This window comes from Schistosoma haematobium, chromosome 4, assembly GCF_000699445.3.
Source record: "Schistosoma haematobium chromosome 4, whole genome shotgun sequence".
NCBI lineage: Eukaryota > Metazoa > Platyhelminthes > Trematoda > Strigeidida > Schistosomatidae > Schistosoma > Schistosoma haematobium.
This window is the reverse complement of record NC_067199.1, coordinates 11,803,242-11,821,082: the sequence shown is the minus strand read 5'-3', so window position 1 is coordinate 11,821,082 and position 17,841 is coordinate 11,803,242. Positions and strand designations below refer to the sequence as shown.

At 35.5% G+C, this 17,841-nt stretch overlaps 1 protein-coding gene across 2 annotated transcripts in view; it reads left to right on the top strand.

Annotated features, from left to right (window-relative positions):
• Positions 1–1,271: 1,271 nt before the first annotated feature.
• Positions 1,272–17,841, top strand: part of DLEC1_1 (Deleted in lung and esophageal cancer protein 1) — a 77,208-nt gene continuing 60,638 nt past the window's right edge. The window contains exons 1-9 of one of the 2 annotated variants that reach the window (XM_051215662.1): positions 1,272–1,548; positions 6,819–7,142; positions 7,176–7,329; positions 7,362–7,433; positions 10,304–10,449; positions 11,830–11,970; positions 12,013–12,100; positions 14,002–14,181; positions 16,973–17,136. In XM_051215662.1, the coding sequence (XP_051066193.1) occupies positions 6,945–7,142; positions 7,176–7,329; positions 7,362–7,433; positions 10,304–10,449; positions 11,830–11,970; positions 12,013–12,100; positions 14,002–14,181; positions 16,973–17,136 (1,143 nt within the window). In that variant the 5' untranslated portion in view covers positions 1,272–1,548; positions 6,819–6,944. Of the gene's footprint in view, positions 1,549–3,955; positions 5,375–6,097; positions 7,143–7,175; positions 7,330–7,361; positions 7,434–10,303; positions 10,450–11,829; positions 11,971–12,012; positions 12,101–14,001; positions 14,182–16,972; positions 17,137–17,841 lie in introns of those variants that run through there. The other variant, XM_051215661.1, reaches the window with a different exon arrangement.

Sequence of the window (17,841 nt, the reverse complement as noted above, 5' to 3'; positions counted from 1 at the left end):
TGAAATATGATCTATAAAAAAGTGAGCTTAATAACAGTTAATTACCTTTTTACTCCCTGATCATGACCCTTCGGCTTCCTTTTATGGCCAAAGCAGCAAACATACACTAGACACTGGTAGCAGATTTCCGGCTTTTCAATGTTAAGTTTGCTTTAACGCACTGAGTAATGAGCACAACCCCTCTGTTACTGCTATATGGCATATTTTTCATAACAAACCCTCTGCAATAGATTGGTAGCATCTGTGATTTCATCTATAGTTGTCGGAAGTCTGGGTCCTTTCGAAATCAGTACCGATATACCCTACTGCTGGGCACTCTGTATTAGTTTGACTCGTTGGTGGGATAGTGTTGTCCATACTACTGAAGAAAATTTAAAAAACGCAGACTGTTTCCTTTCATTTTGCCGATAACATCATAAAGGACAGTTAGGAACGAACATGCTAACAGTTAGAGTCACAGGCGGCAGCAACAATTATTTTAGCTAAATGAAAACGAACTTCGGATATCTAGAAAACAAGGTAAAACATAACCGATTGTCGTTTGAAAACGTAAGGTCTTATGTTAGTACTAGCCAGCTTAGCTGAATAAACACAGTGACTTCATTAGCAGCAGGTAAAACCCAGAAAACAAAGCAAAATCAGGAAAAACTTTGCTCCAACGTTCAGAGTATTACACTAACTTCTGAATTTTAGCACACTGAAACATTAAATTCCGTAGCTACACGAAAGAAATAGCTGAAAGAAGCACAGAACGAAGAAAGCCGACCGCCATTGCTTACGAAGATGGCGGATGTAATAGTTCCCGCCTCATTCTGATTGGTTGCTAAGCTGAAGGGCACATTTACGAAATTGAGTTGCGTTTAATTGCAGCCGATGTGTGACCAAGCTAGATATGTCCATTAAAACTAATGTGGCCAGCATCAAGTGTCGAAGACTTACAGGACTATTTATTTACCGCTACAGCATTTTCTTCTTTCACTTGGAAATTTTAATTCAGAAAGACGGTCAAAGATGTAAATATTAACAAGGCTTTTTGGACAACAGACGCCTATATAATGACCAATTAAGAACTAATATACGAATCCATATCTATAATATTTTCTTCGTAAACAAAATATCGTAGGTTTTTCATACGTCAACCCACAGGGCATAACAGAACTATGAAAGAACCGTTCATAACAACAACAAAAACAAAAACAACGACAAACTCAAGATATCCAAAGGAGTGTGAGATTGAATGTTTTAGGTCGAAGGTCGATCATTTTTATCCGAAGTAAACAAACTAAAAATGATTGAAATTGTGGCACAAATTTCTGTTCACTTACAAGCATGTATTTCATATTGCAAAAAATTGAGAATTATGCAATATACGCTACTTCATAATTTTTGCCATCTGTTGTTTAAATGTTGATTTATTTAGTTAGAGCTAAGGAACGTTAAAGTGAATATTTAAAGTGAACGTTACGCTGTTTATCTCGCATTTAGTTAATCGGATTATCTTATATTTACGGCTGTATTATTACTGTTGTTTGCCTCCCTTATTGATTGGTAATGGATTTTTTGTATTTAATGCAGCGATTAGGTGTGATATTCTCATATATGCATCTGATTAGTAACTTTAATTTTCATGGGATTATTATTGATGAAATCACACTCACAGGTGTATCACTTGGTGAATCTATTGGAAGTTGGTTTGGTCCAGATACTGTTGCATAGATCTAAGTGAAATTTTAGATAAGGTCTACAACCTAGGTCTCAAATAAGGACTAGAAAGTTTTTCATTTCACCATAGAAATAGAGGCCAGACTAAGAATGTTGGATTCAATAAGTGAATCCTCGTTTTAGGCATTAAGCGAATATTAGAACGAGTTCACTAGTAATGTACAAGAATAATAAGAAGCTTCATTGATCTGTTTAGTGGATACAAACCAAGACGCTCCAACCTCTTTTCGTTATCTTATCACACGTTGAGAGGTGATCTAATGCTGGCCTACCTCATACTAAACAATAATTTTGCCTTCAAATGCTCTGATACGGCTGAGAGTAGGAACAGTCCTCTCTTTCTCTGTGAGTGCTTTCACGTGGCCTCGTGCATGCAACCACTTACAGGAAGGTCCTAATCACTGCCTTCTCATAGCGGGGGCGTTGTTTTCAAAATTATGGGGACGAAACTGCATGGATTAATATAAGTCGATAGACCTCCTATCCCTATTACTGAAGACTGAAACGCGAGTGTCCAGCGCTTTAACTACATTGATGAACACGGAGACTCCGTCTATGATAGTTGGAAAACCCTGATTTCAGATCAATGGTGCACACTGGTTCCAGTATCCTAAGGGAACAAATGGTGTAAGTACCTATCGTTGGTCGCCGGCTGCCATAGGATCGCATATTTTGACGCTGCTCCACTGCCATGTGAATTGGGCGTTTAGGTCAAAGTTTCCGGGCGTGGCGTTCTAAGAAAACTACCTACTTCCGTTTAGACGTCCGAGCAGTGTCATCTATGACAATAACTACTGGCCTCATTTTTATTGTTTGGCACATATGTACTAATATTTATGTGTCCAAATAAATAAACAAATACTAGACGATGATTTTTGCGATAATATGCATCGTCTTTTTCAGTTTCAGTTTGGGAAGGACAGGAGGCTCGATGGCCTATGTTAGTCCTGGCAATGGTGGTCTCTCAGTTGATCCAACTTTCTTTTGAAAGAGTCGACGGATGGAGCCTCAACCACGTGCTGAGGTAGCGAATTCCACTCGTTGATGATTCGATGGGAAAGTCGATAGTCAGCTGACAAGTAATTTGTTCTCGGCTTGTGAACTTTTTTGGAGTGTCCTCGTAAATTCTCTGTTTTGGAAGACAAGAAAAATGAGGGCATCTTAGGTGCAAATTTATCACTAAGCAATTTGTAGACTGTAATCAAGTCGCCTCTAGTTCTGCGATATGACAACGGGAAAAGGTTCAGCTTGGCCAGTCGAGATTCATACGGAAGCTTCGCTATTCCGGGAACCAGCTTAGTCGCCGTTCTCTGAACCTTTTCCAGAAGCTCACTGTCTTTTTTAAAGCAGGGGCTAGCCGCTTGTATGCAGTACTCAAGTTTAGGACGAACGAACACTGTATACAAAGTCAAAAACGTCTTAGCGTCGACATGACTAAAAGCCCTACGTATTGACCATAACGTTCTAAAACTTTTGGCGGCTATTGCACGGCAGTTTGCAGTAGTCTTTAAGTCTTGGCTAACGATAACTCCTAAGTCATTATATGTCTGGACGACAGGTAGCTCAGTGTTATTCATCGTGTATGTATCTGTGCCTTGATGACCGATATGCATCACAACACACTTGGAAGTATTTATCGGCAACTGCCATGTTTGAGACCATTCAGATAACTTCTTCAGGTCATTTTGAAGTTCTAAGCTATCACCCTCACATCGTGTCGTTCTCCATATCTTGACATCGTCAGCATGTAGCAAGACCGATGATGATAGGATACAAGGAAGGTCATTTACATACAAGAGGAATAGCACTGGCCCCAAAACTGTACCCTGGGGCACTCCACTAAGCACAGTTTCCCAGCTAGATAACTTTGAGTTCACCCGAACTCTTTGTTGACGCCCAACTAAGAAGTCTTTTATCCACATCAATAAATTGCCTCCAATCCCGACTTTTCTTAGCTTATGTAACAGCCGGTTGTGCGGAACTTTATCAAAAGCTTTACTGAAATCAATGAAGGCGACGTCTACAGGTAGCTTTTGGTCCTTAAGAGCACACCAGCTTTCACGAGCCACTAATAAGTTAGTGAGACAAGAATAACCTATTCTGAAGCCGTGCTGCTTCTCCGAGAGGATCCGGTTTTTATCGAGATACTTAAACAGCTCCTTCCGAATAATCTTTTCTAATATTTTAACAACCACACTAGTTAGGCTAACGGGGCGGTAGTTCTCAGGTTTGTGTTTCGTGCCTGTTTTGAAGACAGGACTTACTATGGCATTTTTCCAATCTTTCGGTAAGCGACCCTGCGTAACGGATAGGTTAAAGCATGTACTTAAAGGGCTTGCAACGAAGTTAGATAATTCCTTCAGTAGCCTAGGATGTAATTCATCGGGCCCCGTGGATTTACCTATGTCAAGCTTATTTAGCAGACCAAAGACATCGAGTTCTTTAATGGTCACGCTATCCAGTGTATGTATGGGGGGATCTGTATACGCTGACGAGAAGGGCGCTTCTATGGTATACACGTTGCTAAAGTAGTTCGAGAACGCTTGAGCCTTACCAAAGTCGTCCTCCACTAATGATGAAGCAGTACTGTCTCCCCATATAAGACTGATCATCAGAGAGAACCTTTTAGGAATGTTCAAAAATGAGACCAAATTGTATCAAATCAAACCGCGTAGCTATTTAGTAGGACTTTTTACTGGAATACATAATATCATTCAAGGCGACGTCGGATCTTTACATTGTAACATATAACGAGGATTAATTTGGGTAATTTACCTTTTGTCTTCGCCACTGACTACTGGGTACTTTTCTCGTGTTTTTCATCCCCGGATATCCTTACTGTCGCTGCTTCGCACGCTTTCGCAGCATCTAAAGTACATTCAAGTTAGACTCAAACTCCTAATTCTCTAATTTTATCTCATCAGACTGTCTTAATCTCATAATTGAGTCACCATTAATTGTTGTCAGTTACTCGCATTTAGGAAGGTGAATCCCATGTGTCTCTTGAGTCCTAGAAATAAGACTTTCTGCATTTGTTTTTTTCAGGTACTGTTCTGCACTCAGAGTGTTCATTGAATTATTCAGAATACGCATATGACATATTTCCACTCTGTGAAGATGCTGACAAAACGTAACAGTACTAGTATGTTTATGGTGCGTTTCTATCCCTCTAAACGCAAGATGTTATTGCAAGACATGTCTGTTTTGACACTTAAACTTAAGATAAAATGTGAAGCGCCTACTTAAGTCAACTACTCCATTTTTCTTAAACATTTTAATCCTGTTGGGTTTGTGCCTGAAAAAATGTATTTATGGATTCAAAAAGAGCAATTTGTATTGCTTAATGTGTCACATGTGGCATAGGTAAGATTTTCGTTCACTGATTAGAAGTCTTGCATACTTCACAGTAGATCACTCTACATCAATCTATGGCTGTAAAACACAGTCTGCAAAGGTTTAAAACGGGCACGAAAGTCAGGTTTTTGATTGAGCATGTCTTACAAACATTTCTTTGAACATTGTTGAGACCAGGTATAAGATAACAGTCGAATATAGAAAATAGATTGATGAAGGCGATGTGCGCTTGACCACTTACTTTGATAAAAGATACCTATCAGAAGGGGTTTGTGGAGATTTTTAGAAAATTTCACAGATTGAAATCATGAGTCAGTTGAAGCTAGACCACCATGGAAAACCTGGAAGCACTGGACGGCCGTTTCGTCTTAGTATGGGACTCCTCAGCAGTGCGCATCCACGATCCCGCCCCACAGTGAGATTCGAACCCAGAACTTATCAGTCTCTCACTCGAGCGCTTAACCATTAGACCACTGAGCAGGCCGGCATCCAACGGTGTTAATGTCTAACTTCAACCAATCCACGAAGTTGCGCCACCGCACACCATTGTCTTCAGTGAGCTTATATCTCATGACAGATCTGGTTGAACTCCACTGGTAGCGGCTTCCCACTAGAACTCCAGGAGTATCTCTTGAAGTTAGTCACTAGTGAGCAGATGATTATTATCAGAAGGGGTTTGTGGAGATTTTTAAAAAATTTTTGCAGATTGAAATCATGAGTCAGTTGAAGCTAGACCACCATGGAAAACCTGGATATTAGCTCACTGAAGACAATGGTGTACGGTGGCGCAACTTCGTGGATTGGTTGAAGTTAGACATTAGCACCGTTGGATGCCGGCCTGCTCAGTGGTCTAATGGTTAAGTACTCGAGCGCGAAGCCAGCAGGTCCTGGGTTCGAATCCCGCGGGTTGCGGGATCGTGGATGCGCACTACTGAGAAGTTCCATACTAGGACGAAACGGCCGTCCAGTGCTTCCAGGTTTTCAATGGTGGTCTAGCTTCAACTGACTCATGATTTCAATCTGTAAAAGATACCTGTTTGAAAGTACGTTGGAGATAAGCTAGGGGCATTCAAAAGAAACGTCACATCAATCACTAGGTCACTGACTAGTGAACTGCGCGACGTAGGTGGGTACAGACTGTCTAGTTGGGGTTTTCGTGACAGCCGCGGTCAGTGGTTGAAGGCTTTGGGCGATGTATATGAGAATCACTTGAAATGGCTCAGAATCATTCACTAATTATTTGTCTCTTGATCTTGAATTCCAGTTTTACTTTGTTCAAACATCTCCACTCTGTCTTTTCAAACCAAACTTTCAAGGTTTTGACTCCGTTGTAAATATTTAATACTATATCATTTCGGTTTCGTTTATTGTTCTCATCTCGTCGTACTAATTAAGTATAGGAACTTATTCTAGTCACAGACCTTATGTTAATAATGTCTGTCTTCCTGTTTCTAAATTAATTTGTGAACTGCTATGCACGTTCAAAAAATGCTAAATGTACTATCTGGTTAGATCCGAGCGGTTACATGTACCTTTAATTAAAGAATTTATTACCAAAAAATTACAGAGATCCGATTGAGTTGAGTATCTCGTGCATTCAAATCTTTCGCATATTATTTACAGTTTTATTATTCGTGTCTGTTCTTAACTATATATTATATGGTTACTGATTTAATAATAAACTATAACACAAATTTCTTTGCTTTTATCTCCCTTGTTTTATTTGCTTTTGTCTTTTTCAGACCCTCGGAAGTCCGAATGGTCATTGCTTATTTAGCCTAAATAAATTATCAGTGAAATTCTTACTGTAACTTCATGGTCAAATACTAGTCATACATGTAATAATTTCTGGACGTTGCTTTAGCAACATGACTGAACAAAATCTTGTTTGTTTACTGCAGAAGCCCTCTAAAAACCGTTCACAAGTCATCTCATATCAGCTATCAAAGATATTTAAAAATTTGTATCAATTTTCGGCCTTAGATGATGATATAATTTCATACTTGCAGGCTGCGAAAGACAGTGATGATGCGAAACATTCATTGTATATAAAAGAAATTGATAAGGTAGGGAAGCTTATAAACACTCAATATTTTTAGGTTTTGGAAAAGCATAAAGGTGTTATTGATGAGGTGAACACTGCAGAATCACGAATTAGGGATTGTAGTTTGAGTAAACATTTATTTCATAACTCAGAAAACGAATCGCCAAGACCAGTACTCAGCAATTTGCTCAGTTTTGATGAAGTGGATGGTTTGTAACCGATTTTCTCTCACTGGGTGTAGACTCATTTTTAGGTGACCTTGGCTTTTTGACAAAGGAGGATATTTATTTCAATGGAAAACCAAGAAGCCATGGTAAGATGGTTTATGCCTGAGTAGTTCTGTCTATTTTGATATGTTAAGTGTCTACACGTGCCAACGACTTTACTATGTTTCTATTTGACGTAATAAGAAACTCGATAATTTGACGGCTTTTTCTCAATTTACTGATCGATCACTATTTAAAGTAATATAACAGATATTTTGTGTGTTCCGAAAATTTCAAACAATTAGTCCCTTTGATAAATTTTAGTAATGCAATGAGAAGACGTAGTTTATCAGAATTATGTGATATATTTGCGCAATACATTTCGAACAATCTGATCACACATATACTTGTTAAGAACATTTATATATGAAAATTAAAAGGTCAACTATACAGGTTAAGGGTAAGTCATAACAAAAAATATTAAAGTACATAAAGAACAAATGTGATTACCATTCTGGATAATAAATCAGGATAGGTTAAGTGTAAGTACAAATTGTTTTTGAACACATAAAGGGGGTTTCAATTTCCGTATAGCCAAGGCTTCAATAAACCTTAATATACGTCCTTGAAAGCTTTTGTACGACACAACAAATGCTGATTTGATATCAACCTTATGACCCGTCTCAATCAAATGTTTCGCAATGGATGATGATGTCTGTCTATCCTGTTATCTTATTCGACCATTGGAATTCATCTAATTCTACAACCATTTTGGTATATGTTCACCCACCCTTAATTGCAAATCACGATTGCTCCTCCCTATGTACGTGTTTCCACACATACGTGTAAATTGATAGATCTACTAATCTAAATCACTCCGAAATAAAAAATAAGGTGGATAAAAGATTGGTAGTTTCCTTAGAGTAAAAAATAGTAGTCACATGACTGGACACCATAATCAGAAATCTACTGCATAATGAACAGTGTTTCGCATCATTTGACTAACATTCTTTCACAATATAAGATTACCACTACTATTCTTTATATAACATTTCATTTTTAGACTGTGTTTAGACTGTGTTACTAAATTTTGTAGGAGCATTCGGTCTTGGTAGTTGTTATAGCAGATAAGGCTAGTATTTAGTGAAATTATATTGGCGCATATTATTTTGCAGGTTAGGAAAGCTGTGAAGTTAAAAAAATTTGTCGAATAAGTGACATAAACGTCGCTTATACGTTCTGTAAAGGAAATATTATCAATAAGGTAGATAGGATGGTCTTTAATGTAAAAAAACATTTATCAATTAATACAAACACTACGGTGTACCAAGACGTTATTAGAACTAGCATAAGTCTGTAATAATGAATACATTATTTAAAAAGTGTTTCTGCTAAACTTGAAGCATATCTTTTTATTCTGTATATACATGCAAATCCATTTTCCTTTGGACAGATAAGAAGCTTATGAAATAAACATGTCATTGTAATTCTATTAAATACTTTACATTAACCAGGAAGATTAATCAACTATTTGCATTTCCGAGTGCCTGACTTTACATTGTATATTGTTATCTATTGCCTAACCAGTCCTCTTTCTACCTGCTTGCATTTCACACTTTGTTCATTTTATATAGAATCTGAATCAGGCTTAAGTGGATGGATTTTACCCAAGCCATTTGCGTTCACCCGAATAGTTGTCTACCCATATTTCAGTGATTGATCTATAATCTTACAGGCTCTTCAATGACACCATTGTACAAGTAGGGATAGTCAAAATATCATATATGGAATTAAATGTAGAACATATATTTCAGTAGGAATCAAACGTGACACTAAACACTAATCGAGTTAAGGTGTCTGTGATATGAATGAAATGTTACGGTATTAACAATATGCCCAACTTAATCAAAGCTTTGAACGCATATGACTTTATGTTTATAGTAGCCTTATTTCATGTGGTCCTGGACGTTAAAACTAACCACTGAAGAATGTACGATTTTCTCTACTTATTCATCAGCAAAATGGTCATACGTCTGTTTTTCATCTTAATCAGTACATAGTTTGTGATCTGGTTGCTCAAGTTTTGAAGATTATGGAAAGTAATAAATTCTGAAAATCCTTATATTTGGCTTTTAATTCTGCATTGACTGACAAAGTCGGATTATAAGTGTTTGCAATGCTAAGTGGCATAACGTAATACTGAGTGTTAAATATTTGAAATTCAATCACTTAATAGTGTCTAACACCAGTCATTACACAACGTAGACGCAAAATGTTTTTACTTTTATTGAAACTTTAATGAAGGAGTGTAGATTTCTTGTCTTTAATAGCCTACTTTCTGAGTGGTATTGTGAGCTGAGTTGCGGAAATTTAACTCCAAGTACTTAATCGTTAGATCACAAGTTGCCATAGGGTAAAGAAAAGTTATCAATCATAAATAAATAATGTTACCATTACAAAAACTACTTTTATTCACATTCATTTCATTATTGAGTGGGTTATACACACGCGATCGAAAAAAACCTAACTTAAGATCATGAAGGATTGCTATCTAATAGCTTGTCTGTATACCAAAATTTAGGCATTTTCCTGAAGGCTTCAGTACACAAAATTCATATCATGTGATATCTGACTACTATCCAAGCATTAAATGACTATTGATGTTATCTTGGTTATAGCATTTATTTTTCACAAAATGCTTTAGAAATCAGCTAGGATACTGCTTGTCTGTTTGAAAGAGGAAAAATAAGATTAACTATTCTGGGTTGTTTAAATACAACACTATCAAAAATGAAATAACATGGTTAATTTCAGGTAGAAGATTAAAATCAAATTGATAATTACTTTAACAATATCATATTCATGGGTTTTGCACTGTATTTATAGAATTGTTACTTCAGATGTATAAAATTTACAAAAGGATGTGATCGACACCGTTCTATGTGATATGTCTATTGTTTCTGTCAACCTTATGCAGGTTTTCCAGTTGTAAAAAGTTATAAACATTATGAAGACGCTGAGAATGTTGATATTTTACCATCAATCAAATCGGTCGTAAAATCTAGAGGAAAAACCGATCAACTCAAAAACTTTAATCCTAAGAGTTACTTAAAAAATGATGATGTAAGTTATATACTTTCTAAAACTGATTAAATATGTATATCGTTTTGGTGGCAGTACACATTTTTGTAGTCCTATTAAATTAATTTTTAGGTTGTTGAATTATGTTTGATGTAATATCTGGTAATGTCAGAGGCAGTTTAGATCAATGAATACTTACTTTAATGTATAATATATATTTCATTATTTACAAACCATTAGATATTTTTATCATTATAGAAGTACCTTGATTTTTAGTACTATGATCTCCATTCGCTGTTCCGTATGTTTTTATTCAATACGGTCTTGAAATATTTGGAATAGGCTTAGTCACCAGTAATTTTTAATTTACTATAGTTGCCATGTCCTATGTGTTAAAGCAGCGTCTAGTTATTGCTACATGAAACTGTATTTATTCAAGTTGACCAACTTGGAGATTGTCACTTTAACTCATTTTTTCAAATGATGATAAAATTGTAGAGGTTATTTACTATCATCTCATCACCATTTTCCATTTAATGTTAAATCTCTATAGTTTGGATTGTTTTGTGCTTTCAGTAATATTTAAACAATTTCCACAACCCCATATTGATAATTATTATATGCTCACCAGTAACTAGCTTCGAGGGAAAATCTCAAAGTTCTAATGAGAAGCCATGAGGAGTGAGCTCAACGGCATTGAGTATGAGGAAGGTACCCATCGAAGTTAGATATGTATACCATGGGACGCCAGGTTAGTTGTTTGGAAGTTAGGCGCTCCTGTCAAGACCGAAGGTCTTGGCTTCTATGCCTTGTGGGGGTGGCGTAAATGCGAAATGTTCGAGAGCTCCATTCAAGGATGGAATGTTTGTAGATTGTTTCCTGATTCCCAGCGGTATTTTTTAATCAGATCAGTTTGTGATCTCTATACCATTCACCAATCTTCACAACGCCTATACTCCGTTTTTCTGTTTGAACTACTCAGGTATCATACCGCTCACTGAATCATTCACATAAATTCCACTTACTGAAGCTTTTAATATGATAAAGTAATAGAAAACTTTGATGTCGCATTTTCTGTATGAAGATTTAGTTAGAAGCTCATTAAAGTCCATACATTTTCCCAATTGTGATTTTATTAATTATGATCCTAATAGCTGACCTATTAACATAACTTTGTTCTTACCTACAAAACATACCTTTAAATGATCGTTTCTTACTTAAAGCAATTCAGTTACTATCTCAAACTCCAGTCTGTCTATTTCAATCCGATTATTTAGACGGTATATCTGTAATTCCTACATGAACTTCAGGTTGGAGTGAAAGATACGACTTTTTATTCAATCATTGAGCTGCGTTATTTTCATTACAATATTATTACCAGTGTAAAACAATGTGAAGTTAAAACAAGAATTTATTTTACAGATAATATCAGGTATAAATTTAATACCTCCTACAAGACAACTAATTCCATTTGGGAAAAGAACAAAAGAAAATAGATCGTTATTCCAAGCTGAACCCGAATCAGTTATTTTTAAGTCTTACCTAACAGGAAATATGTATGAGGTAATATTTTGTGTAACTATTAATTTATCAATTGTAATACAGGCTATTGTTAAAATACGCAATATTTCTGACAGTAGCCGACCAATTCGAATTCTTCCACCAAAAACAACATATTTTTCAATTAATGAGGGTAAGTATGTACTAAATGAAAATGAATTATTTTATGTATTACTTAAAGTTTGACTGTTAGTCAATTTGTATGACATAGCTGTTGTTTCTCATACAAGCATTTTATGAAATGTAACGGTGTTTTCATAGCAGGAAATAATTTCCGTTTAGACATCACTGATGACTATACAGTATTGGACTTGGGATTCACAGTCATTTATAATATCAAACTGAATCTGCTGAAAGGTGTACGAATATACTTTTACTTAAAAGAAGCGTTGATGGTATTTAAACAATCTATGGGCATTTTTAAGTTTCTTATAAAATATATTTTAACGAGTAATAATACATAGCATGTTTTGCCATGTTATTAGTTAACATAATCCAACACCTACTTACGTATACCTGCTACCCGATGCATTGTGTTCTTCGGTCTTCTTTTCCGTTCCCCTTCAGGATTCCAAGTTAGCACTTGATTTATGGTGGGGTTTGATAATTTCCTCAACATATGTCCGATTCACACCTAACGTCTTTCCTCAATTTCCTCTAGAGCTGGAAGCTGATTTGTTCTCTCTCACAGTAGGCTGTTGGTAATGGTATCCAACCAACGGGCACTGAAGCAGAGGCTTCTGCTACACTGGTTGTCTTGGCCTGCATTTATTGATGTATATAGGATAGAAGGGCTAGGTCATCCGCGAAGTCCGAATCGTCTAGTTGTATGCAAGCTGTCCATTGTACTTATTAGCTCCAATCAGCCACCAGAAGAAAGAAAACGGGGAAGGCAAGCTACCTTGTCTAACTCCGATGCTCACTTGGAATTCATCTGTGAGCTGTCCTCCATGCACGACTTTACACTGTAGTCCATCGTACGAACTCCATATGATATTAACGATCTCACGCACACTATGGCGTTGAAGAAATTCCCATAATGTTCTCCTATCCACACTGCCAAATGCTTTTTCATTGTCAAGGAAGTTGATGTATAGTGATGAGTTCCATTCAATTGATTGTTCAACGATGATCCGTAGTGTGGCGATTTTGTCTGTACACAACCCATCCTTACGGATGCCTTCCTGTTGATCTAGGCGTCTACTGAATCTTTCATCTGGAACATAATCCATATAATTCCTAAAAACAGTTATATTTGTCAATTAGATTAAATTAAAATGAAGTCATTTTTAATGCTAAGCAGAATTAACCTAAATTCAGTCTTTTTTTCAGTTTTTAGTAAGTAGTTACGATTTCCTGCCAAAATACTAAACAAATAGTCTTAAACATTTTAATTAAATTTTACCTGAACACTAGTTAAGTTTTTTGTGAGTAGTGAAGAAAGAAACAAATATGCAGAATAACCCATGTTCATACATGACTAGACATACTTATTGTTAACATTGTGAAAGTGAATCTATCAACATGATATTACATAATAAAAATCTTCGATAAAGATAAAAAAATCATTATCCGTTAATTAATAAAAAGGATTATTGGGGAAAAGGATATGAGTTTTGTTGACCAATCACTCTTTCAAGAATAACATGCTATATAAAATTTGATTTAGCTTAATCATTTTCAGAGCCTAGAGCTATTCGTCTCCTGAAGTTTGGTGAATTTACTATATTTGTCAAAATGTAACTTAGTATGTGTAAGAATATAACATAGATAAGAATTATAAATGTACTTTGCAAGTTGAATGTAATAATTTGTATGTTGATTGTAGATGATCAACAGTTAGCTATGGATCTAAGTATTCTGGTAGTTGGTACAGTCGGACGTATCATAACTAAGTTATTCAGATAGTCATTGACCTTCTATAAAGCCCAGATATTTCCATTTGTTGACTGCTTAAAGATGACCACTACCTTATTGTCTAGTTTGCCGTAGCGTTTAAATAATCGTATTTGTTTGTTTTCGAAAAATCAACAGGTAAATTTCCACGACCAGGTAGTAGTATAATTGCACCGGGAATGGCAGCTGTATTTCTAGTACAATTTTGCCCAGATAATGTTGGTGATTTCGAAGATGAATTTATAGTTAAATATGAAAATCAACTAGAACCACTTTGTGTTAAACTGTTAGGACAAAAATCACGACCACAACTTAATAGTAAGTTTTCATGCTTTTATCATTACAAGCAATAACTTAATTTGTCTGTACCTTTCAAATACATTCATTGTCTTTTTTTTAAGATGTATGGGTGAATAACTAATATCACATACCGTAATTCTTTAGAATTGTCCAATTTTTTAAATAAATGTAAATGTTTATATATTAATGTAGTTGTGTTAATTATATGGTGGGGACCGTTTGTTGCTTAGTAGGACGAATTTGTTGAAATTGTGTTCTCAAACCTATCTGCTTTAACCATATAGCTTTCATTGTATTTCTAGACAATATCATCAGCAAAACTAAAGAGAAAAGTGAGCTTTGTGAATTTTTCCTCGATTGACTAACAGCTAATTCAGTCGATCTTGAACACGATTAATTGTTTTCAACACTTTCCTTTTCATTATCTGAACGTTTACTTTGATTGTGTTTCCTCTGAATGTAACTCATGGCTTTACAGTTGATTATATTTTTTTCTGATTAGTTGACAAGTTGAGTTGGTCTGCGTCAACACCTGAACTAAGGATAGGGAGTGAAGTAGTTGAACGCGTCGATATCTTCACTTATCTTGGAAATTTGATCAGCCCTAATGGGTTGGTGTATGACGAAATCTTAGCACGGATTCGAAAAGCTCGTTTGGCCTTTGCCAACTTACGTCACTTATGGCGAAGGCGAGATATCCGTCTATCAATTAAGAAACCAGTATACTGCGCAGCAGTCCGTTCTTTTTAAATTTACGGCTGTGAAACATGGCCACTAAGAGTAGAAGACATTCGTAAGCTACTAGTATTTGACCACAAATGCCTTAGAAATATTTCTGGCGTCTGCTGGGATCACCGGGTAAGCAATAATGAAGTTAAACGCAGGGTATTAGGGAATGATGGTAAACCAGTTGATGAGGTTGTGAATCTTCATCGACTGAGATGGTTGGGTCATGTGTTACGTATGCTTGAACACCGATTACCACGACGCGCAATGCTAACCGGTGTTGGAAATGGTTGGAAGAAAGTTAGGCGCGGCCAAACCAAAACGTGGCATCATTACTTGAAGTTACTAACTTCTAGTCTGGGCCATGTTAGTAGATGTTGACTACTTGGTTGGGGTCCGCGTGACTATCGTAACCAATGGTTGGAGAATTTTGGTGACATGGCTCAGAATCGATCACAATGGCGTCGGCGTATACACTGTCTGTCTTCCCTTAAACTAAGAGATTAAAATCGCTCCATATCTTTCTTTCTACGAACTAATTCTTTCTTCCTGTACTATATCCATATATGCAATCTTTCTTTTATATATTACCACCACCGAATTAACTACTTTTATGAATCCTGTGTTCATCTTGTTGTGTTAATGAGGTATGGCAACTTGGACCGATGCATATATGTGCCTGATCCTAAGTTGTAGCTGACTGACTGAGGTTGAATGGTAAGGTTCAAGAAATTCTCTAGTACCCATTTAGCTGACTTATTCGAGATTTTCACTTTTTCACAATCGAATGTTTATTGTCAGTCGTCTTTACATATTAATGACTAGTTGATATTCATACAAATGAAGATGAAAAAAAGGCAACTACTTAGTCTGATTTGATGTTTTTCACAGTCGAAGCAATTTATTATGCATATGATATTTGGCTTTCATTTTTTTGTTATTTAATCTTACAATTTTCTTATTCTGAACTGATTAACTTGTGTTAACTAGTAGATTAGTAAAAACAATTGATTGATCACTGGGTTGTGATCAGTATCATGTATGTTAGGTCCTTCTTAGTGCAGATCGAATCCCATCGACTAAGCGTTAGTAAAAAGCCTAAACGATTCTACGTTTATTTCTAAATAAAATCAAAGTAATTAATGAATTTAAAAGTTGAAATTGAATTAGGCTAATTATAAATTAACATCATAATATCTAGTTTGATTAAAATAATCTTTAAAACTATCATTGAAATGTTTCTGTTCAAAGATAATTTAGTGATATCAAACATAAAGGCTTTAACTAGGGATATTAATCATAGGGTCAAGATTCCAATTTTTTTAGTTAGAAGATGCTGTCAGATTTACTTCATGTAAATAAGGCTAGACCGTTTCTTACTTCTTGGTCTATCCTGACGATAAATATTGAGTGATCGTCAGTTAGAAGTTAGCAGTCCAGTCAATCGATATCTGAATAATGTATATTCTTTTCGATGCATATTGCCAGCAACCACGATATTTTTGGTTGGGCATTATGTAACATATACAACGAAGGGTTGTACACTTCTCAGAAACGAACCTGAATTGGTTATGCAATTAATAGCCATATTGATGCATTAAAACAAACAAAATATCTAGATGGTAGGAACAGGTAGCCCAGATGTTAAAGTAGACCGCCAATATTGATTAAACAAATGAATTGAAGAAAAAGACTTCGAAGGGAATCCGATTGTTTACACGACGAACCGACTTAGTTAGATAAACATTTAAAGCCAGGAAGTTAAATTTATTTCCCATTTATTTATTTTCCCATGTAGCCTAAGATCATATCCAAAATGACAGTCAAATCTTCGTAATTAAACTACATAGTTTAGAGAACACAATATCATCAAAAACATTTGTGAATGTTTTTTTATATTAACGATTAGCGTTGGAAGCTATTTTAAGCCCACAAAATTTGTTTATGTGTATATATATCCATGACCATATTGAGTAACCACAGGTCACTAGACCTGTGTGACTTGTTCAAACATTATTATTAACCGTTGATAAACTACTGAATTTTTGCAAATTTTTTTCTTACATTGTTTCATCAATTAAAGTACTTGATTGTTACGATTTGGGTTATGCATTAAAGGGTGGTGCAAGAGTAAGCACTATTCAATTAAAGAACTGTAATGCAGAGATTGCGTCTAACAGTAAATTCCTTTTTATTACACAAGAGGCATTTAGTGAATGTCAACAGTATGGTGCAAATAATTTCTCAGTAAGTGAATTCTCTACATTTATTTTTGATGAAATAAATTTAACAAGTTAACTATTATTAGCTAACATGCGCTTGTAAATGCCATTTCACACTGTAATGTATTGTACAGTTAGCTTTTTTGATATCATTGATGTCAAGCTTATCACTTAATCAGGTTTTGTTATGAATTGAGATTTTGTGATTTGATCAACACATTTCCAGTTTCTGAAATAAGTAAACAGAATCCCTATTGATAAATGACATACAATGATGTAATATAGCTGATTGGAGGCTGTTCATGAGACCGAACTGTAGACTATTGGATAGGAGAATAGGTCTTTTCTATTATAAAATGAAATGTTTACACACAAAATTCTAATAGAAACATGAATATGACTAAATGTTATGGGTTTTGAAGGATATCCAACTTGTGGATCACTCTCATTTCAAACAATTAAGACTTAGACGATCACATTAGATAGATGTTAATAACAAAAATGTACGAAATCTTACTTAAAATGTTTTTTTTAAAGATTGTTTATCAGTAAAAATAGCCAACTTTAGAAGTATTTTACATGAAGAATAAACGGTGAGAGAACCACAAAATCCTTTTAGTTTTACCCTATTATGTCAAACAACAAAGTCTTAACAATAAAACTCGAAAAGCATTAATCACTATTTCAGACATGTAAACAGATTAGCACATCGAGATGAATTTTCGCACAG